The sequence below is a fragment of the Zalophus californianus genome, chromosome 8 (assembly GCF_009762305.2).
Source record: "Zalophus californianus isolate mZalCal1 chromosome 8, mZalCal1.pri.v2, whole genome shotgun sequence".
Lineage (NCBI taxonomy): Eukaryota > Metazoa > Chordata > Mammalia > Carnivora > Otariidae > Zalophus > Zalophus californianus.
The window spans coordinates 140,190,680-140,212,733 of record NC_045602.1 but is presented as its reverse complement, the minus strand read 5'-3'; the positions used below and the strand labels follow the sequence as shown (position 1 = coordinate 140,212,733).

The window sequence follows — 22,054 nt, the reverse complement described above, 5'->3', positions numbered from 1 at the left end:
AGTCAGTTTAGGAAATTTTGAGAGAAGCAGAATTACTCAGCTTCATTTTGAGGTGAAGAAGGCGCTCGCTGTGGAGGGTAGCAGTTTGTCCAGGACTTACAGGGCACACAGGCCCTTCCTCATTGTGCAGACCTGCTGAGGGCCTGGCGGTGGTCCCGTGCCCCAGAGGGAACCTGCCCAGACCTTGTGGAGTCAGATGCTCCCCTCCTCACGTGCGGTCATCACCTGGGGAGGGGGATGGGGCCCTTGGGCCTGAGCAGGTGCAGCGTCTGTCGGTCCCCTCCCTCGTGTTTCTCCATGTGTGTGCAGGGAGGTTGGCGCTGCTGGGCGTTTCCCAAACAGCAGTGGGTGGCGTCATATCATGGTTTGTGTTTGGGTCCAGGCACTGGAGCATAGGAAGCCGCCCGTCTGTTGTGGGACTGAGCCCGTCTTGGTGGCTGGCCAGGGAAGTCCCAGGGATGACAGTGTGAAGGTCTTCTGCATTCTTCTCTTGGGGAGCCCCTCGGTGCACAGCCCGGCTGCAGGCGTGGGTGCAGGGAGGCTCCTGCAGCCTTCCATGAGCCCTCCCGTGCGGCGTGCCCCACGGACAGGCTGAGGCCCCCCTTGCAGAGGCTTGGCTTGTTGCCCGCATTCAGCGCCTCATTTTCCCGTTTCGTTTCGTGCGTCTCTCAGTCCTGCTCGGTCAGTACTTCCTCCCTCCGCTTCTGAAACGTTAAAGGTGGGAGTTTCCCTGCACAAAGCTTCTGAGATGAGAGAAAGTTGAGGATGTGAGGTCTTGCAGACTAGGTCCTCACAGCTGGTGAGTGCTTGGGGCCGGCCGCAGGGTCTTCTTACGTTCTGAACGTTTTTAGTAACATCGCAAAGTGCCTGTCCTGTGATTTGGAGTGACTATTACTGGCCGTGTGACCATCTGTAATTTTTTATTTCTGAAGAGAAACTGAAGGAGTCAGGACATTTATTTTTTAAAAGATTTTATTTATTTATTTGAGAGACAGAGAGAGCATGAGCAGGAGAGGAGCAGAGGGAGAGGAAGGGAAGCTCCAGCAGACTCCCTGCTGAGCATGGAGCCGGACGACATGGGGCGCGATCTCATGACCCTGAGATCACGGCCTGAGCCGAAACCAAGAGTCAGACGCTCAACCGATTGCACCACCCAGGCGCCCCAAGGAGTCAGGACATTTAGGAGCACACGGACACTTCCTAGACAAAAGCTAAGGCTCTTGTTGAGTGAGGGGAACACTTCTGAGTCGTCTCCTCTCACTCCATGCGCTTCGGTAGTTCTGTCGGGCACTGCATCATTGAGGTGCACCTGCTGGTTGTAGCTTGCCGTTCTCTCTTTGCTTCTGGTTATACGTGGGTAGCTGCATAAATGGAAGCTTACGTGTTTTTCCACAAGAATACGGTTGTTTTCCTTCACCTGTGGTGATATAGAAACACATTTGTATATTATTTCATTGTTTTTGTTTTGTGTGAAGACTTTTTCCTTCAACCTCAGATATTTTGAAGACCTTTTCAGAGCTCCTTAGCAGACACAGTCTCCACTGGGGCAGTACACGCACGTCCATGACTGGCCCACTGGGAGGCTGAACAAAATAGTTTTTAATATTGGGTAACCTTGACTCTCTCATTTTTTTTTTCTTATGTTGGCAGAATGAGACCAGAACAAGGAGTGAAAAGGTGACAGTGTCTTTGGATGTCCCTTTGAGTTAAAGTTGGTTTAATGGGGGGCGCCCGGCTGGCTCAGCCCGTGAAGCGTCTGCCTTCGGCTCAGGTCGTGATCTTGGTCCTGGGATCGAGCCCTGCGTCGGGCTCCCTGCTCCGCGGGGGGTTGGCCTCTAACTCTCCTGCAGTTCCCTCTGCATGTGTGTACGCGCACTTTCTCTCTGACAAGTAAATAAATAAGTCATCATCTCTAACAAATAAATAAATAGATCTTAAAAAAAAAGGAACGGCATTCTCCACTTTGTCTCAGGGTCGTGAGTTCAAGCTCCATGTTGGGTGTAGAGATTACTTAAATAAATAAACTTAAAAATATTTTAAAAGAGAGAGAGAAGTTGGTTTAACACCTGCCTCCTGAACGTGACTGGACAACGTGGTGAACGGTCCACGTAGTGAACAGTCAAGGTGCGACAGGCCATCTGGAACTTGGCTTCTCTGCTCTGGCTTCACGGCTGCGGCTGTCACTGTGCTTTCTTGAACGTGGTGGAAACCCACCTGCCACAAACCCTGGCGTGAGTGACCGGTGGCGGGAAGGTTGTTGGTGGTACTGAGGTGCGCTCACGATGGAGAGAGCCGTGAGTGTCCTCAGGCGTGTGCACTCAGGGGCCTGAGGAGCAGGTCAGGAAGTGTCAGCACCGAGAAGCTGCCTTCCTTCACTGTGTTGGGCAGGTCTGCTCCCGCACAGAGGCTGGGGGATCAGCCAAACACCAGATGTGTTTTGTTCTTTTCCTCAGAGACCAGTAACCACGCCGTCCTTGGAGAAGGCACAGCAGGGCAGGGCACCTCCTCAGCTTAGTGGCACATTACCCAAATTTGGTTGAGATCATTCATGCTCATCTTTTTCCTTAAACTGATCTTTGCCTCGTCTTGAGCGAGAATAGCCATGGAATCATGAGTTTGATGTCTTGGTTGCTTTTTTTGGTATACCCTGAAATGAACATGTAACTGTCAATATAGATTCGGGTTTGTCCGGAGCCGGCAGAAGGTGGCCTTGGCACCATGGTGGTGTGCGGACCACCCCTTGGCAGGGGCTCAGGATACACCTGGGTCCACCCTTCCCCGCAGCGCTGCCTCCTGCTCTGTGTCTCTGGAGTGGCCCCTGCCCCACACTTCTCAGGCTCAGGCGGGTGTGTGCTGTGCTCCACACGTCTCCCTCAGCAGCCTGCAGGGGAAGGACCAGAGCTTCGCCCGGCCTCAGAGCCACAGGCGGCTGAGGGGCTGCATTCCCATTCCCACCAACCTGCGGATTCCGAGCACCAGCAGCTTTGCTGCATGGCTTTCCCGGGTGGAGGGCAGACTGTATCAGTGGTTCTCACCGCAGAGCCCCTCAAGAGCTTCACCGCACACTGCTGAGTTGGATGGGGTGGGTGCTGGTGGACACAGGGCGCTGGGGAGGAATCCTTCCTGCCGCATGTCAGGCGACCACAAAGCGAGCAGTCGGTGTAAGTTAGGTCGTGGCTGGTAAGAGTTTCCTGGGGTGGTCGTAACAAAGCAAACCTGGTGTCTACACAATAGAGGTTCACTCGCTCGCAGTCCTGGAGGCCAGAGGCTTAAGTCCAAGTGTGGGCAGGGCCACACTCTCTGCAAAGGCTCCCAGCAAGGCTCCTCCTGCCTCGTCCAGTTCTGGCATCTGCGCGCAATCCTGGCTGTTCCTTGGCCTTTGGATGCTTCACTCCAGCCTCTCCGGCCCTGTTCACACAGCCTCCTGCCCGTGTGTCTGGATAGTCATACTGAACCAGGGTCCACCGTAATGACCTCCCCTTAACCTGCAAAGACCTATTCCAAACAAGATCACGCTCACAGGTGCGGGGTCAGGATGTGAGTGTGGTTTTCTGTGGGCCGTGGTCTGTCCCCGGCACATTGGCACCCGTGTTTCCCGGTCTTGCGTGGTGCAGGCTTCTGCAGTCAGCTGTTGTCCCTTCTGGGACCTGCAGAGGCGGCAGGTGAGTGTGTGGCAAGCCTGCACCCAACCCCATGCCTGCCGCGAGTGAGGCCCTTGCCGGCCGACATGTCCCTCTGGGGAAGTGACAGAGACGGGCCTCGGGGAAACAGACGGCTCTGCCTTCTGGGGACAGGTGCAGTGGGGCGCAGGCTGGGGGACAGTGATGGGGTCGTGCACTTCGGGGTGGCGGTGAGTAGAGGTGGAGTAAGGGTACTCAGTGGCTACCCTACGAGGGCAGGGGTGGCCGGTTGTTGCTGCTGCTCCAAAGCAGGGTCAGGCCCCTCTGGGCACCGGTCTTTGCGCGGCTGAATGCATGTGTGCCACCCCGCCCCGCCGGCCAGAGCCACGCAACTAGTGGACCTGTCTTTCCAGAGTGCTTTTTTTTTTTTAATATTTATTTATTTATTTAAAGATTTTATTTATTTGACAGAGACACAGCGAGAGCGGGAACACAAGCAGGGGGAGTGGGAGAGGGAGAAGCAGGCTTCCCGCCGAGCAGGGAGCCCGATGCGGGGCTCGATCCCAGGACTCTGGGATCATGACCTGAGCTGAAGGCAGATGCTTAGCGACTGAGCCACCCAGGTGCCTCCATTTCCAGAGTGTTTTTAATGCTTCCCCTGAGATTCACCATAAAACGAAGGATAGCACTATGAAGACACAGTCTTTAAATTCAGAAAACCTTCTCGTGTGGTGAAGTAACATGTGGAACTTAACACGTCAGATGATATCGTTAAGTGGCAGGTCTGAAGCTCCTAATTGTGCAGTAGCCGTGAGAGTCAGTGTGTTCTGTGGTGCTTGCAGCATCCATGGGCACGTGGACGTGGCTGTTGTGGTTTATTGTCCGCATTCACAGAGGTGTGGTCCCTCTACCATGGACCCTGAGGTCACCAGGTGGGTGGGAGGTCATTTATGGAGCTCGGGTGCTGTGTGCTCCCTGCACAGGCCAGGGGGGTGGTCACTGCTGTCACCTCCCGTCACGCTCACGGTCCCCCCACGAGTAACAGCCCTGGTGGAGCAGAGGCCCCTGCAGACTTGTGTGGGCCGTGGTCTGCGGGATCCAACACCAGATCAGAGTCTCTCATGCGTCTGCATCACTAAATCACAGATTTTCCCGAAATTGGAAAAGCTCTGTGGTTCTTCCAGAGCCTAAGGTCTAGATGCGTACCTTGGATGTCTTCAGATAGGCGCTGAATTGGAGACGAGGTGCCGTCACCCGCTGCCTTGGCTCCTGCAGCTCAGGCCCTCCCGTCTCTTTGCTCTCCCTCCGTGTCTTGCTCCACAGTGTTTACTGTGCACTGTGTCCCTTGAAGGGCTCTGCTGAGCGTGGCCGACACACGCGCCAGCAACACTTCCCAGTCGCCACGCCGTGTCCAGCCAGAGCCGCGCATGTCCTCACTGTGGGACCGGAGTCTGGGCACGTTCCACTGGAGGTGGCGCCTCTGAAATCTTGCTTATTCTGTTTTGTACCATTGATTCGTTGAGAAATTGGAGCTGTTGGTGATGTGTGTTGGCCTCGCTGGTTGTATCCTATGACCTTGAGAAGCCCCTCCCTGTTCCCCTGTGAGGGTCTGTGAGAGCAGGTGCAGGTGTGCGGGGCCGTGTGGGAGGTGCTCAGCCCCTGCAGCGCAGTCACCACGTGTCCATCAGAATTTTCAGTTTATGGGGCACCCGGGAGGCTCAGTCGGTTAAGCATCCGACTCTCGGTCTCGGCTCAGGTCTTGATCTCAGGTTGGAGGAGCCCACGGGGCTCGATCCCACGACCCTGAGATCATGACCTGAGCCCTAATCAAGTCGGATGCTTAACCGACTGAGCCACCCAGGTTCCCCTGTGTACACGGAATTTTCAAAATAATTATCACCTATATAAGTTTTATTTTAAAATTTAAGATTTTTCATTGATTGATAAAGCATAGGAACATCTCGTACATTTGTTTAATCTATGAGAAAGGCCTTACTCCTCTTTAAGTTGATTTTCATTTAGTTTTCGCTGAAACACAAATTAAGTTTACCTCTGCCTCTCTTTTTTATGTGGGAAAAGTGGGTGTGTAGTTCCACTTGAGTTGGAACTTCCCTGTTAGTGAGAGAGTTTGTTGCAAAGGGGTTGCCTCGGTGATGGGTCGATGCCAGAGTTTGCGGTTTGATAGTTGCAGGTCTTTCCTTTTGAATATTTTCATGCATGCTTCTCGTCTTGTTTGGAGTCGTGAGCTACTTTTGCCTTAGTTTTTTCCCCAGAGAAGTCATTTTTACCCACAGCGAATGCCGGGTCTGAGGAGGGCGTGAGCTGACCCCTCTGGAGCAGACAGCTGATACACGGCTGAGTGACGGGAGTTTGCTTCTAAACTCCTGTGTCGTGAAGAGAGCGCTGGCATTTCCGCAGAGCTGGGGAGGAAAGTGGGTTTGCTCACCCGTCACTGTTCACACACAGTTTCCTGAGTCCTCAGAAGATGAGGGGGCCAAAGCTCCAGTGGTCTCCCTCCTCCGACCCTGCAAGCTCAGAGTTCGGCCAGGTCAGTCTCAGCTCAGGACTCGGTGGGCCTGACCAGGCCTGGGGACGCCGACCAGCTTGCCCCTCGTGCTCACAGGCCAGCGTGTATGGCCCTCATCGCTCTGCCATCCTGCTCAAGGTCACTTAGCTTCCACCCTCTTTCCTGGACCATCAGTCAGTGGACGATGTCACCGCATTTAAGGTGCCATCTCCTTTGTCCAAGCACAGAGGGAAATACTACAAGAGAAAGTGACAGTCGGATGGCCTGAGCTCAGGGTCCCGCTGAGGAATTTCCTTTTGCTCCTTAGAAGTCAGAGTCGGGGTCCTGGGGCTTTGGCAGCCACTCTGTGCCATGTGGTCAAGGGGTGCAGGCAGGAAAGACCAGTCTGTGTTCTCCTCGTGGGACCCTGTTCCATGCAGTTCCAAGGTTCTAGATGAGCCACGGGCTCTTCAGGGTTCTGGGACCGGAGGAGGCCGACTGTCCTCGGTCCTGTTAGGAAGATGCGTGAAAGTCAAGAACAGACTCCCCAACGGTGTTTCCAACCCACAGATAGGAGTGAAGGGTAAGTATGGATTTCTCTCGTATTTTTTGCTGGACGTTAATTTCATATGTGCTATCCTGCTCCATGCAATTGTGGGGTAGGTTCATTTTCTATCTTTTTTATGAAGTTTTATGAATAAGCAACTGGCTTTGGAGGGAAACAGGGGATGTGAGCAGGCATCTCAGGGTCCGTGTTCTCGGCTGTCATTTCCTTCCATTTATTTCTTACAAACTTCTGAGCATCAACATAAACAACATTTATTGTTCCTCTAAGTTGGGTCTCGTTCAGTTTTAATATGTCATATTCTTCTCAGCTGTTTTCTGACTGTCAGGCATTTGGGTAGTTTTTTACTTCTTGCTATTATAAATAGCAGTCTTAGCAGCGTCTTTGAACAAATTAGCATTTGGGGTCATTTCCTTGGGGTAGAATTTCCCAAAAGTAGAATTATTGGTCAGGGACGCACACGTCTCGTCTCGCCACGTGCTGTGGGCTGGGCTCCAGAAGGACAGTGGCTCCTGGTTCTGTGGTGGCCTGTGACCACCATCACTGGGTCGTACAACTTTGTGTTAATTTTTCAGCTTCATGCATGTAGATTTTTTTCTTGGAGATCTCTTCTCAGAATCTAGTACGTTTCCCTCGGTTTCCTATAGGCCTTGCCCAGACACCTTTGAAGGTTTAACGTTAGGTCCCAGGATTAACTTTGACACTGGCTGTGGGGCTCGCCCAGCACCCCTGCCAAGACCAGCCTCAGCTGTCTTCCCCGTGGGGACTGGGAGTAGGAGCGTGGGGCGGATTTGGTGATGAAGGTTGTACCTGGGCTGTGTGGCACAGACCCTTGCTCCTCAGGGCTCTGTCATGCAGGGGTGCCCCCCACCCTGGCAAGTGTGTCTCGGATCCCCTGACCCCATGCTTGTGCTGTTCCTGCAGCAGGGCTGTGAGGACGGTGAAGCCCCCGGGACCCTTCCCTGCGGGCTGCCCAGAGAGTCAGCACTTTCCATGCCCTCTTCCTTCAGCTGTGGTTACTGCCAGAGGGCAGACCTGGAGAGCCCCTCATGTGCCCGCCCTGTCCCGCAGAGCACTGAGTAGTCCCCCTCGAAACCCAGGTCTTTCCTTGTGAATCGGGAGTTTCATTTCTTTAAGTGCCTTGGGGCTGGTCCCAGCTCAGCCCTTGACGGAGAGGGGCTTTCCCTGGGAGAGGCCCTGTCTCCCTGACGTGCCAGAGATGGGGGACAGGGTGCCTTAAGCCTCCCCTCCGCCCCCCGCACAGTCCAAGCCCACAGCTTGCCCAGGGAGGAAGAACCAACCCCTCCCCCAGGGCTCCTTTCACGAGGCCCCCCACCTCAGGGCCTGCTGGCCAAGTCGGCCCCAGCTCGGCCTCCCGCCTTCATCACGTGCCCCAGGCCTGTGCCCCGGTTGCTGCACTCAGTTGGGGGCTTGGCTGGCCGTGTGGGGGATGCCGGGGACCAGTGTGATCTGTTCATTGCTGAGACCTGGCCAGTTCTGGGACTGGCCTTACTGTTAATGTCCGCGTGAGTTAGGGAAGCTGACGGATCCATCACTGGGGGCCACGTGGTGGAGGTAGGGCTTGTCTCAGGCCCCGGCTGCCGCTGTGCACCTGGCCCGCTTCCTGCTCCGGCCGTGACCGTTGGCTCACTCAGCAGCCATCCGTCTGTCCGTCCTTCTCTTCTTCAGTGTGTAAGGAGTGCTTACCTGGGGAGGGCCTGGTAATTTCTGCAGAAATGAGAGCGGTGCTTGGACACATGTCAGGTCAGCCAGCTGAAATTCTGTCGGATAGCGGAGCCACCTGGGCTGGTTCCCGCGGTGCCCAGGAGGCTCGTGCTGTCTGCTGCCCGCCTAAAACGTTCGCGGAGACGTGGCTCTAGCTGACGCTTTCCCCTCGCTCTGGGGGTTCAGGATTCAGGGGTGTGGGACCCCTGTGCACGGGCAGCCCCTCTTCTTTGCGTGTACAACTTTCTAGGAAAGAGTGACTGATTAAAGGTCTAGCATATTACCAGATGGGAACAAATGTCGCAGAACGTCTCAAACTGGTCTGTCTGGTTCAGGGGTAGGTGGCAGTTCTCTTCCAACAGTTGCAAAGTGTTTCAAAATGGAAAGTTGAACAAGACTGAAGGAAGGGTTTCACCTGCTGCAAGAGAGCAGGCTCTGCTTCTAGCTGCTTTCCTGTTTGGGGTCTATTTTTGTCTTGGTGGCAGAGAGAGCATAGTGCGTAGAGTCAACATTTCAAGTCACAGCGCATCTCACGCTTAAAGTTCACAGAAATCGTTTTCCTGGCTTATGAAGCTGATCAGCTTTCTTTTCTTTCTTTCTTTCTTTCTTTCTTTTTTTTTTTTTTTTTGATCAGCTTTCTTTTTAAGAAAAAAAAATTAAGGGGCGCCTGAGTGCCTTAGTGATGAAGCGTCTGCCTTCAGCTCAGGTCATGGTCCCAGGGTCTTGGGATCGAGTCCCACATCTGGTTCCCTGCTCCGCGGGGAGCCTGCTTCTCCTTCTGCCACTCCCCCTGCTTGTGCTCTCTCTCTCTCTGATAAATAATAAATAAATAAATAAAATCTTTTAAAAGAAAAAGAAAAAAATTAAGTTGATGTTTGGCTTTTCCTGGGACTTTTGTAACAAAGTATCACCAACTGGGGGCTTAAAACAACAGAAAAGTGATCTCTGGCAGCTCTGGGGCCAAGGAGGCTCCGGGGAGGGTCTATGCCCCCTCCAGCTCCTCTGGCTCTGGCCCATGGCCCCATGGCTCTGTCTCTGCCTCTGTCTTCACGTGGGCTTCTCTCTGCTTGTCTCTGTCCAGATTTCCCCTTTTTATAATGACACTAGTGCCGTTGGTTTATGGCCTCACCTTACCTTGGTTAGATCTGCAAAGACTCTATTTTCTAATAAGGTCACGTTCACAGGTATTGGGGGTTGGGATTCAACATGGCCTTTTTTGGGACGCGATTCACCCACAACAGTGAGTGGCTGCATCCATCCCCAGTTTTGCTGTGAGGTGACGGGGAACCTCAGAGCCCACCCCAAATGCATGTGCGGTCACGAGGGGTGTGGCTGGTCGGCAGCGGCCTGACCACCCACCTGCAAGACCACTACTCCATGCGCTCCTTCTTCTTCTACCAGCATTTAATATGGGACGTTTAAAGAACATTTCTTGAGGGGCACCTGGGTGGCTCAGTTGGTGAAGTGTCAGGTCATGATCCCGGGGTCTCTGCATTGGGCTCCCTGCTTCTCCCTCCCCCTCTGCCACTCCCCCACTCATGCTCTCTCTCTCTTGCACCGTTTCTCTCTCTCAAATAAATAAATAAAATCTTTAAAAAAATAAAAAAACTTTTCTTGAATTCAACGTGTAAGCTTTCAATCCTACAGGTTTCATGGGAAAAAGGTACTATAGTTGTGTTGACCCAAGAGTGTGCATTGAGCCTGCTGAGCACGAGATGTGGCTCATGTGCTCAGAGGCTCCCAGACTGGACACAGCAGGCAACAGAGGCTCGTGCGCTCGCTGTCTTGGGAGCATCTGGAAGCTTCCTGGAGGGAGGAGGCAGTGTCTGGAGGCTGGAGGGGCTTGCTGCCCCTCTTCTAGTCCAGGCAGAATTTGCCTTTGTAGGTCAGACTTGTTAAATTAGCACGTTTGTACTGCCCAGTGCCTCATGCATAACCAGAATGAGCTAAAAGGAACTTAATTGCCCATTGAGACCAAGCGTGGTTTAAAGAAGCATCCAGAATGAGACTCACATCTAGCGGGACATGTCTGGGAGGGTGGGCATAAACACCTGACCTCTTCCCCTTTCTTTCCCCAACCCACAAAACAAAGGAATTCCCCCAGACCAGCTTCCCAGCAGCGGAAGTAGAGAAACTAGAAGTCAGAGAGGCCACATTAACTCAGCCCTCAGGTGGACACACGGGACTGGCCCCTATCTGAGGCCTCTCTCCAGACTCCTGACCTGCCTGGGCCTTTTCTCTCCTACCCCCGGGGCATTCTTCTATATGCCAGGACCTGATTTAGGACCTCTCCCCTTGAAGCGCTGGGCGCTGGGTCCCAGCCACCCTGAGGCCTGGCAGAATCCTCGACCGGCCCGGCATTTGGCTCTCAGCTCGTTCTGGGCCTCTCGCTGGCCCTGCCAGGGCTCTCATGGGGACTCCCTAAGGGCGGTGCCCTCACCACCTCTGTTTCGAAGTCTTGCATGCAACTTGGAACCGTCCTGAAACACAGAGGCTCGTTGTCTCTCAAGGTTGTATGGCCGACTGGGTTCTTCTTGTCCACGTGACATCAGATGGGCCTGCAGTCCCCCGGGAGCTGACCTGGAATGGCGGGGCAGTGGCTCAGTGACCTGATGGGGTCAGGGCTCGTCTGGGATGCTGGGGTGGCCCTTCGCTCCACACCATCTTAGGTCAGCTCCTGCAGCTGAGTAGCTGGGCACAGACCTGTCCACCTACAGAGGTGGACGCTGCCGGTTCCTCGAGGCTCAGTCCCAGGCCAAGGTCAGTGAGGGAGGGGCTGCCCCAGGCCCTGAACTCTGGGGTGGTGGCTCATGGGGGGAGCCTCTTCAGAGGCCAGCGTTGCCCTTTAAATGTGTACTGCTCTGTATGCCCCCCCCATGAATGGTTTGTACCCCCCTCTGGGGAGCTGCCCCTGCCCAGCCCCTCCCCGTGCCCCCACAGCACCTTTATGCTGACCTAGAATCCCTGCTGTGGTTCTGGCCTTCCGGGAGCGGGGTGCCCTGTGTGGGAGGTGGGGTGGTGTCCTCAGCCTTGGGTGGGCTCTGGGCCTTGGCATGCAAACACATTGGGTGATGCGGCCTGGAATTCTCCCCTGCTTAGAAATTTGCTCGGAGGGTCATCAGTGTAGGGTGGGGGGGGGCTTCTAGCCCCATGGTGTTTGGACAGGGGGACACCTGGGCACCGGGCCCTGTGGCCAGGGTGGGGGTGCATCTGAGAGAGGAAGTGACGCTGAGGCAGGTAGGGAGGTAGGGGCCCTCCAGGCTCCCGGGAGGACAAGGAACTGAAAGAGGCACAGAGGAGGGGCCGGAAGTGGGGGCTGTGCCCACGGGGCCTCCAGACCTGAGGCCGAGCAGCAGGAGGGCGGCCAGGTTTGCATTTTTAGCTCATGCTGGTGGATTGTGGAGAATGTGAAGGCCTCCAGCACCACTCGCTGTCCGTTTGTTCTCAGCAGAGAGAATTCAGGGAATAGCACGCCCCGTCTCGCCTGCCATGGATGATAATCCGACGTATAGAGTCCGATCTGTAAAGCGATTTCCCATGGTGTGTATCCTACCCTTGAGTTTTTCAGAACACACTAAACCATCGAAACAGCCCAGAGTGTGGAAATAACGTCTGTATGGGGAGCTCGGAGCTGAATGTCAGGGCAGCTGATCTCTGCCCACGGACGCACAGGGCTGGGCAGAGGGCACCCTCCCCCCGGGGGTGAGCAGCTCTTCTCCTACCTGCCCGATTACCGTTGGCCTTGGTGGTGGTCCTTGGCAGATGTGCATGGTGTGTGAATGTGCTGGCCTGCCTAACGAAGAGAAGAACCGCGGACCGAAAGTCTCCACACGGAGATCTCTTCTGTCCCAGCTCTGGGGGCCTGCGTCCTCGTTGGAGGTGTCTGTCCCTCGTCTCTGTTGTGTACGGACCCCACCAGTCCCGTCGGACTAGGGCCCACCTAGGGACCTCATCTGAACCAAGTACACCTGCAACGACCCTGTCCCTGAGGGAGGCCATGTGCTGGGGAAGTGGGGGTTAGAAAGTCAGCAAATGAATTTTGGGGGACAAAAGCCCCCACACAACAAATGGTGATAAATAAGCACAGGTTTGTAGTTGGGCAAGGATATTTTCACAAAGACAAGTGTCTAATCGCCTTTGTTGAGGCATAATTTACATACAACCAACTGCTGTCATTGAAAGAAGAGTGTCTCTCCGGGGTCTGCACACACAGCCCTGCCCCTGGATTAGTTCGCACTTTCTGGAATTCCGTTAGAAGACGGCTCACTCCCTCGTGCTGCCTGTGTGTGGCGTGTCTCACTCCGCACTATCACTCTGAGATTCGTGCGTGTCTGAGAAAGGGACATTGGGCACTGGGCTGGGGGCATGTGGACGCCTTCCTGCCGAGCGTGTCCCTGGTTGGGATACACCCCACTTCCCCGTTTACCTGCAGATGCACATGTGGGGTGTTTCCGGGTTTTGACGGTTACATTGCCGTGAGTAGAGTCTGCGTGCGAGCCCTCATGTGGGGCTGTGCTCCCACATCTCCTCATAGCCCGAGTTGGGGTCGTTGGGTCATCTGGTGTTTGTTCAGCTTTTGAGGACGTGGCAAGGGTCGTCCAGAGCGGCTGCACTGAGTGCGAGGGTTCCAGCTGCTCTCCAGCCTCGCGGACGTGGATGTGGATGTGGCTGGTCACCCTGCCACCACGGCTGTCCTGAGGGTGCACGGGCCACGGGTGCTGGTTGTCGTCGGCATTTCCCCGAGGGCTGAGGAAGGTGATCACCTTCCTCTACTTGGTGGTTCAGAAATCTTTTGTGTGATGTGTCTGTTCAAATTATTGTCCATTTAAAAAATCTCACCAAAATAACTACAAAGAGCAGTTTTTGGTGTAGTGAAGTTGGCTCAGGCATCTGTGGGGCCACTTTCTCTCCTCCACGGATTTGTGGGGGCCACGTAGGCTCAGAATGGTTTGGTTCTAGCAACTTTAAAGCAATATTTGTGTGTTAGATGACATTTTAAGGAGAAGCTTAAATAAGTTTAAGTTGAGTTTTACAGACATGCACAAGTTACAGGTTAGAAGTAAGAAGGTGAGGTGACATCTGGCATAACCTAGGCTTGTGTGTGTGTGTGTGAGAAGGGTGCTCATGCCTTACGAGTTGTCCCAAATTAGATGTGGGCTTTTCTTGAGTGGGACTCAGGGACCGGCCCTGGGGGAGGATCCCGCTGCCTAGGGGGCTGACCAGATGCTTGTGTGCTGGTAACAGGGACACAGGGTCTAAGTTACACCCGCTGTTTTGCATTTTTATGGGAACCAGTGGTCTTCCTGGTGGAGCTCCTTACAGATGAGAGGAAGAAAGGACCCCAGGCTGGTCCCTGAACTTGGAACGCACAATGCAGCGAGTGACGTGCATTCACAGCCTTCAGATTCCATGGTTCTCATGCAGTTTGAGATGTGGTGATGCTTGAGAGTTTGGACTCTCCCCGTGAAGCACTAGCAGTCGCGTGACAGGCAGAATGAGTAATAAATGTACATCTTCAACAGGACAACCTCTGCTGCTAATTTGTAAACAGGGCTTTCTGGTTGACCGCCTTTCCTTCAGATACTGGTAGGAGAAGGTTTTGAAACGTACTCTGTAACTCCCCAGACCAGAGATTGAGGTGCCCTGTACTGAGCAGGTTAGGGACTGGTTGGGGAGCTGCCCGGCCCTCAGCATCCTGGACACCTGAATGATGGAGCCGGCAGAGAGGAGACTGGCAGGAGCCAGTTCTGGTGCTCAGGTCGGAGCCGCCTGAGCCTCATCCGTGCCCCTGGGTCGCCATGCCGGGCAGAGTTCACTGGAGCTGGTACAGGACAGCAGAATGGGCTTGGTGCCACATGCACGCTTGATTCCGAAGCTGGCTCCTCCATGGGCCAGGAACTTGGTGTCTTTGAGCTTTGGTTCTCTTGGCTTGCAGTTTGGGGATGCTCTCCATCTTCCCTGGAGGCTGTGGGATTGGAAACGGCACCCGCGTGTCACACATGTTGCCTCCCAGAGGACACCCCTTCGGTAGGAGTCTTGGTGACTTGCATTGCCCACGGTGTCCCTGGTTGTCTGTGGTAAGGGCTCCCGAGTCTGCATCAACCCCCCAGTGCTGGTCAGGTGATGTGACCTCTGAAGTCTGGTCTGGAACGTGGATCCAAGTTGGTTTGGTACCAAAGTGGTTCTGTTTTATAAGTGATGCTGTCTAATACGGTATCTCTCGATCAGCAAGCTGTAAGTGGGGAACCTAGAGGAGAAGTAAGAACGCAAGTTTGGGGAAAACAGCAGGGAGAGGATGCAACTTTGCAGGAGTTTCTGTAGCACTTTTGTGCAGCCTCAGGTGCCAGGGTCGTGACAGATCGCCCCGCTTGCCCTCTGGGCAACAGGCAACAGCCCTTAGACCCTGACCTTACGATGCTTGGCATCTGTGTTTCCTCATGGGCCATAGGCTCCTCTTTGAGAGGGCCCCTTACACACGGAGGGTGCTGCACACGGGCCCTTGAATTTGTGAGTGTACCCTGTGCTCCATGTAGCAGCACAGAAAATTCAGAGATGACAGATTACCTGTCCACAGGTGCCTGTCTGCAGCCAGGTATGTCTCCATGACGTGGGCTATGCCACCACGGCAGGTGCTCTGCTCACCTTGCCCTCAGAGAGGAACCATGGTGAGCATGCTTCCATCTCAAGGCTGTACCTCACCTGCCAGGCCGTTATACGACACGACACCTGTGGTCAGGTGGATGGGACTCCCAGGAGCCCCTTACTGGTGCTGAGAGATTATCAACTTTGTAACGGAAATTCATCTATTCTCCTAAAGCTTCTTTGGGCTTGGATAGATTCCATGTACCCTTAATATTTTCGTTAACAGACTCCTATTTTAGACTCCATTTCTTTTTAATGCACAAATAACTTTATCTATTGATGGACACAGGCTGCTTCCATAGTTTGACTATTGTAAATAATGCTACTATAAACATAGGGGTGCATGTATCCTTTCAAATTACTGTTTTTGTATTCTTTGGATAAATACCCAGTAGTGGAATTACTGGATCATACAGTATTTCTATTTTTAATCTTTTGACGACCCTCCATACTGTTTTCCAGAATAGCTGAACCAGTTTGCATTCCCAACAGTGCACGAGAGTTCCTTTCTCTGCATCCTTGACAACACCTTTTGTTTCTTGTGTTGTTGACTTTAGCCATTCTGACAGGTGTGAAGTGGTATCTCATCGTGGTTTTTATTTGCATTTCCCTGAGGATGAGTGATGTGGAGCATCTTCTCATGTATCTGTTGGCCATTTGGATGTCTTCTTTGGAGACACAGATTCCTCCAAGACATTCCATGCTCATGGAAGATGTCTTCTTTGTCTATTCATGTCTTCTGCCCATTTTTAAATTGGATTATTTGGTTTTGGGGTGTTGAGTTGTATAAGTTCTTTATGTAATTTAGATACTAATCTTTTATAGGATATGTCATTTGCAAATATCTTCTCCCATTCAGTAGGTTGTCTTTTAGTTTGTCGGTTGTTTACAATGCTGTGCAGAAGCTTTTTATCTTGATATAGCCCAATAGTTTAGTTTGCTTTTGTTTCCCTTGCCTCAAGGGACCTATCTAGAAAAATGTTGCTATGACTGATGTCAGAGACATTACTGCCTGTGCTCTCTTCTAGGATCTTTATGCTTTTAGGTCTCACATTTAGGTCCCTAGTCCATTTTGAGTTTATTTATATGTGTGGTGTAAGAAAGTGGTCCAGTTTCATTCTTCTGCATGTGGCTGTCCAGCTTTCCCAACACCATTGGTTGAAGAGAATGTCTTTCTCCCATTGCATATTCTTGTTCCTTTGTTGAAGATTAATTGACCATATAATTGTGGGTTTATTTCTGGGTGCTCTATTCTGTTCCATTGATCTATGTGTCTATTTTTGTGCCAGTACCATACTGTCTTGATGACTACAGCTCTGTAATATAACTTGAAGTCTGGAATTGTGATGCCTCAAGCTTTGCTTTTCTTTTTCAAGACTGCTTTGGCTATTTGAGGCATTTGTGGTTCCAAATTTTTAAGTTTGTTTCTTCTAGATCTGTGAAAAATGCTGTTGGTATTATGATAGGGTTGCATTAAAACTGTGGATTGCTTTGGGTAGAATAGACATTTTAATAATATTTGTTCCTCCAAGCCATGAGCATGGAATGTCTTTCCATTTCTTTGTGTCCTCTTAAATTTTTTTTTTTTTTAGATTTTATTTATTTATTTGAGAGAGAGAGAGAGATATCCAGAGCATGAGCAGGGGGAGGAGGCAGAGGGAGAGGGAGAAGCAGGCTCCCTGCTGAGCAGGGAGCCCGATATGGGGACTCGATCCCAGGAACCCAAGATCATGACCTGAGCCGAATGCAGACTGAGCCACCCAGGCACCCCCTGTTCAGTTTCTTTCATCAGTGTTTTATAGTTTTCAGAGTATAAGTCTTTCACTTCCTTGGTTAACTATTCATAGGCATTTTATTATTTTTGGCGGCAATTGTAAAGAGAATTGTTTTCTTAATTTCTTTTTCTGCTGTTTCATTATTGGTGTATACAAATGCAACAGATTTCTCGTATTGATTTTGTATCCTACGAACTTACTGCATTCATTTATGAGTTCTGGTAGTTTTTTGGTGGAGTCTTTAGGGTTTTCTATATATATAGCATCATGTCATCTGCAAATAGTGAAAATTTTACTTCTTCCTTATCAATTTGGATACTTTTTATCCCTTTTTCTTGTCTGACTGCTGTGGCTAGGACTTCTAGTACTATGTTGGATAACAGTGATGAGAGTGGACATCCCTGCCGCATTCCTGACCTTAGGGGGAAAGCTCTCAATTTCCCCCCCCATTGAGTATGATGTTCGCTGTGGGTTTTTCATAGAAGGTCTTTATTATGTTGACATATGTTTCCTCTAAACCTACTTGTCTTTTTTTTTTTTTAAGATTTTATTTATTTGACAGAGAGAGACACAGTGAGAGAGGGAACACAAGCAGAGGAGTGGGAGAGGGAGAAGCAGGCTTCCTGCCGAGCAGGGAGCCCGATGGGGGCTCGATCCCAGGACCCCGGGATCATGACCTGAGCCGAAGGCAGATGCTTAACGACTGAGCCACCCAGGTGCCCTAAACCTACTTGTTGAGAGTTTTTATCATGAGTAGTTGTTATACTTTGTCAAATGCTTCTTCTGTATCTCTTGAAATAATCATATGGTTCTTATCCTTTCTCTTATTGATATGATGTATCATGTTGATTGATTTGTGAATATTGAAGCACCCTGTAACCCAGAAATAAATCCCACTTGATCGTGGTGAATGATTTTTTTAAAATGTATTGTTGGATTTGGTTTGCTGGTATTAGTGGGGGGTGTAGTTTCATCTCTGTTCATCAGGGTTATTGGGCCTGTAGTTCTCCTTTTGTAGTGTCTTTACCTGGTTTTGGTATTGGGGTAATGCTGGCCTCATAGAATGAGTTTAGAAGTTTTCCTTCCTCTTTTACTTCACAGGGCATTTTTAAGATGATTTCAGGTGGTGTTTGGAAACTTATTGTAATGACCAGAGGAAGGTGTGTGTGTTGTGACAGCTCTGAGTCAATAAAGAAGTGTGTGAGGTTGGGGCGCCTGGGTGGCTCAGTTGTTAAGCATTTGCCTTCAGCTCAGGTCATGATCCTGGGATCCAGCCCCGAATCGGGCTCCATGCTTGGCGGGAAGCCTGCTTCTCCCTTTGCCCCTCCCCCTGCTTGTGTTCCTGCTCTCGCTGTCTCTCTCTCTGTCAAATGAGTGAATAAAATCTTTAGGAAAAAAAAAAGTGTGTGAGGTGGACCCAGCCGAGTCCTGGGGAGCCACCCCTTACAGGAAAGAGGCAGATGCCCCCACATTTGAACAGCATAGTTCTCTCCCATTAAACACATATTGGCATTTTTGGTGAGGGCTCCTGCTTGATTAACCAGCTGGAAAATGGTGTACTTAAGCGGGAAGATCAGCCTCTAACAACCTTGTCTTTCTCAGGGAGTGTTATGGGGCGACTGTGTCCTCCATGCCCAGTGCCTTGGACTGTGATCTAATTTGGATGTGATTAGTTATGATGAGGTTGTTCTGGAGTAGGGTGTCCAATATGACCTGTGTCCTTATAAGAAGGGGACACTGGGACCCAGGCTCACAGGGAGAAGGTGTGGGAACATGGAGACCGGGTGGTGATGCTTCTGCGTCCACGGATGGCCAGGGACTGCCAGCCACCCCCAGAAGACAGGACAGACCTGGACAGGGCCTTCCGTGGAGCCCTGGAGGGAGCCCGTCTGGGCCTTTGGTCTCCGGGCTGTGTGGGAATCCAGTTCTCTGGCCGCCCAGTCTGGGGCACTGTGTTCTAGAAGCCCCCAGAAGCTAACAGTAGCAGCAGAGAGAACATGGCAGACAGATTAGGAAATGGTATCAGGAGAGCGCCTCGCAGGAGGGCACCAGACCAGAGTGCTTCCCAAGCTGGAACCTCTGGTGCCTCTGGGCGCTACGGCCCTGGAGGCCTCCTCCCTTGAGCTGGTTTGAGCTGGGGTTTCGGAAGGTTGTAGGGCTGAGGCTGTAATGTCTGCTTCCAGGCCTTTCTGCCCTGTGGGTTTTGTTTGTGTAGGAAGCCCTCGTTTTGTTTTGTTTTTATTTTTTAAAAAGATTTATTTATTTTAGAGAGAGAGCCAGCAGGGAGGCGGCGGGAAGGGGGCGCCCCCCCGAGGGAGCGAAGCCAACTCCCCGCTGTGCACAGAGCCCAACGGGGGGTGCCATCCCCGGACCCTGAGATCATGACCTGAGCTGAAACCGAGTTGGACGCTTCACCGACTGAGCCACCCAGGCGCCCGTTTTATTTGTAAAGATGTGTCCTCGAGGGTGCGGGTTGAGGCTCCCTTGGGTTATTTCACCTAGATTGTACATTTGGGTAAGAAAGTCACTTCAGCAACTAATGGGCGTTTGCCTTCTGTGCTGAGAGGCGGCCGCCGTGTGTAGTGTTCTGTTCAGAAGCCGGTTACGGCGGCGGTCAGCCTTGAACCCATGAACTCACTGCAGATGCTGCTCAGGTCCACCCGCCTGGTGGCTGCCCGGTGGCCAGAGGCACAGGCTCTGGCCCTGCATGGCGGCCGGGCTCTCGAGGAGGGTGCACTCCGCTGAACCTCCACGGGCGTGTCTGTGTCGATCACGTGGCTAACTCGCGTGTTCTTGCCCCTGCAGAGTCTGTAGAACAGCAACACCAAGACTTCCCAATGAACAACCGGAAGGAAGACATGGAAATCGCGTCCCACTACCGGCACTTGCTCCGTGAGCTCAATGAGCAGAGGCAGCACGGCGTTCTCTGTGATGTTTGTGTCGTGGTTGAGGGCAAGGTCTTCAAGGCGCACAAGAACGTCCTGCTTGGCAGCAGCCGCTACTTTAAGACGCTTTACTGCCAGGTGCAGAAGGCGTCCGACCAGGCCACGGTCACACACCTGGACATCGTCACGGCCCAGGGCTTCAAGGCCATCATTGACTTCATGTACTCTGCACATCTGGCCCTCACCAGCAGGAATGTCATTGAGGTGATGTCCGCGGCCAGCTTCCTGCAGATGACGGACATCGTGCAGGCCTGTCACGACTTCATCAAGGCCGCGCTGGACATCAGCATCAAGCCAGATGCCTCGGATGAGCTTTCGGAGTTTGAGATTAGTGCCCCACCCGGCAGCAGCACGGACGCGCTGATCTCGGCTGTGATGGCCGGAAGGAGCATCTCCCCGTGGTTGGCTCGGCGCACGAGTCCTGCTAATTCTTCCGGAGACTCGGCCATCACCAGCTGCCATGAGGGAGGAAGCAGCTACGGGAAGGAGGACCAGGAGCCCAAGGCCGACGGTCCCGATGACATTTCCTCGCAGTCGCTGTGGCCTGGGGATGTGGGCTACGGGTCTCTGCGGGTCAAGGAAGAGCAGATCTCGCCGTCTCATTATGGAGGGAGTGAGCTGCCTTCCGCCAGGGATGGTGTGATACAGAACTCTTTCTCAGAGCAGGCTGGAGGCGATGGCTGGCAGCCCACAGGTCGAAGGAAGAATCGGAAGAACAAAGAGACAGTCCGGCATATCACACAGCAGGTGGGGGACGATAGCCGGGCCGGCTCCCCGGTGGCCTCCTTCCTTCCGACGTCTGGGTGGCCGTTCAGCAGCCGAGACTCAAGTAAGCCTTTTGTTTTTTACGGGCAGGGGCTGAGACCCTGTTGGGCCACCGCGGCCCCAAAGCGCTGCACGTCGGTGGCCCTGTGGCCGTTAGTTATGTGGGTGAAGCAGCGTATTCCAGGCCCACGCCGGTGCCTTCCCATGGGCCGTCTTGGTCGCGGTAGGTTGGTCCAAGCCCAGGGAGTAGGACTTTGGGGACCCCAGCAGTACGATGCCCGTGTCACCGGCACACAGGGGCCGCCTGGGGTAAGGCTTCTTTAAAGCTGAGGGGTCAGCAGCTGGAAAAGTGGGGTCAGTTTGGAGGGTCTGCTTTCCTTTTTACAGGGGAGCCTTTCGTAAACACTGGTGAGGGTATCTTCGTTTTAAATGATTGAAACGTTGAAATGTTGAAAGGAAAGGTGCCTCAGGTGAGGTGACACGAAGGTGGGACGTCTCAGACACTCACCGTCCCGCGGCCTCAGTCCTGGGTTTTCTCTCCAGGAGACGTGAGTTTTGGTCATTGTTGTGGATGTTGAGCAGACTGTCACATGCCTGTGTGTTGTCCCTGGCCCAGAGCTTATCTTGACCCAGGGGGAGCCGAAGGCCTCTGGCGGTAAAGCACCCCTCGCAGTGAGGGATGTCCCCTTGTTTCCAACCAGTACGGCTCCGGTGGTTCAAGCAGACGTGTCATTTTCTTGCAGTTGCTGGGTGTTGCCGCACAGAGGGCCCCCCCGCCGTGACCACACGTCTGGCCCCGCGTTAGGGTCAGCGCGGCTCCATGCTTAGGTTTGCTGAATCTGGTCCTCATGGTCTGGATGACGGTTCTGTGTCTGTCTCCCAGACGAGTGGATAACAAACTAGACATTTACCGAAACACCGGTGCCCTTCCTGGTGCTGAGCATGTAATACTTACGGCTGTGCTAACCCTTCTCCGAGGCAGATGGGGGACCCGGCTCCCTCCAGCCCCAGTGCAGTGGGGTGGGGAGGGACGAGGAAAGGCATTTGGTGGAACAGAGTTGGTCCAGAGCAGGATGGAGGCATCTTATAAGTTCTTGTCCTGGGGAGGGCCCTCCAGGAAGGTCAGCAATCATCTGGAACATGGGAATGGGCTGAGGTGAATGCAGCAAACTGGGGTAATAGTCCTGAAAAATGTCACGGATGCTAAACATCTTGTGCTTGGGTGGGGGGGGGGGGCGCCTGCCCACTTCCCTGCCCAGAGGCTTCCTGGGCCGGGAGAGTGGGGCCCCTGGATGAGCCCGGGCTCCTCTCTGCTGTTAATACACTAGCTTTTATTATCGTGGTAAGACGCATATGCCATAACCTTCGCTCTTTTAACCCTTTCTAAGTATATAATTTATTGGCATTAAATACATTCACATTGTTATGCAACCATCATTACTGTTTATCTTCAAAAGGTTTCCATCATCCCAAACTGAAACTCTGTATCCATTAAGCAGTGCCTCCCTAAG

At 52.8% G+C, this 22,054-nt stretch overlaps 1 protein-coding gene across 5 annotated transcripts in view; it reads left to right on the top strand.

Moving 5' to 3' along the window:
• The window catches only part of ZBTB46 (zinc finger and BTB domain containing 46), a 65,674-nt gene that overhangs the window by 4,958 nt on the left and 38,662 nt on the right, over positions 1-22,054 (top strand). For all 5 annotated transcript variants that reach the window (XR_003524516.2, XR_003524517.1, XM_027620923.2 and 2 more), the window contains exon 2: positions 19,639-20,607. Coding sequence is in view for 3 of the 5 variants with exons in the window: in XM_027620923.2 (XP_027476724.1) it covers positions 19,671-20,607 (937 nt within the window). In the remaining 2 variants the exon portion in view is untranslated. The remainder of the gene's footprint in view (positions 1-19,638; positions 20,608-22,054) is intronic.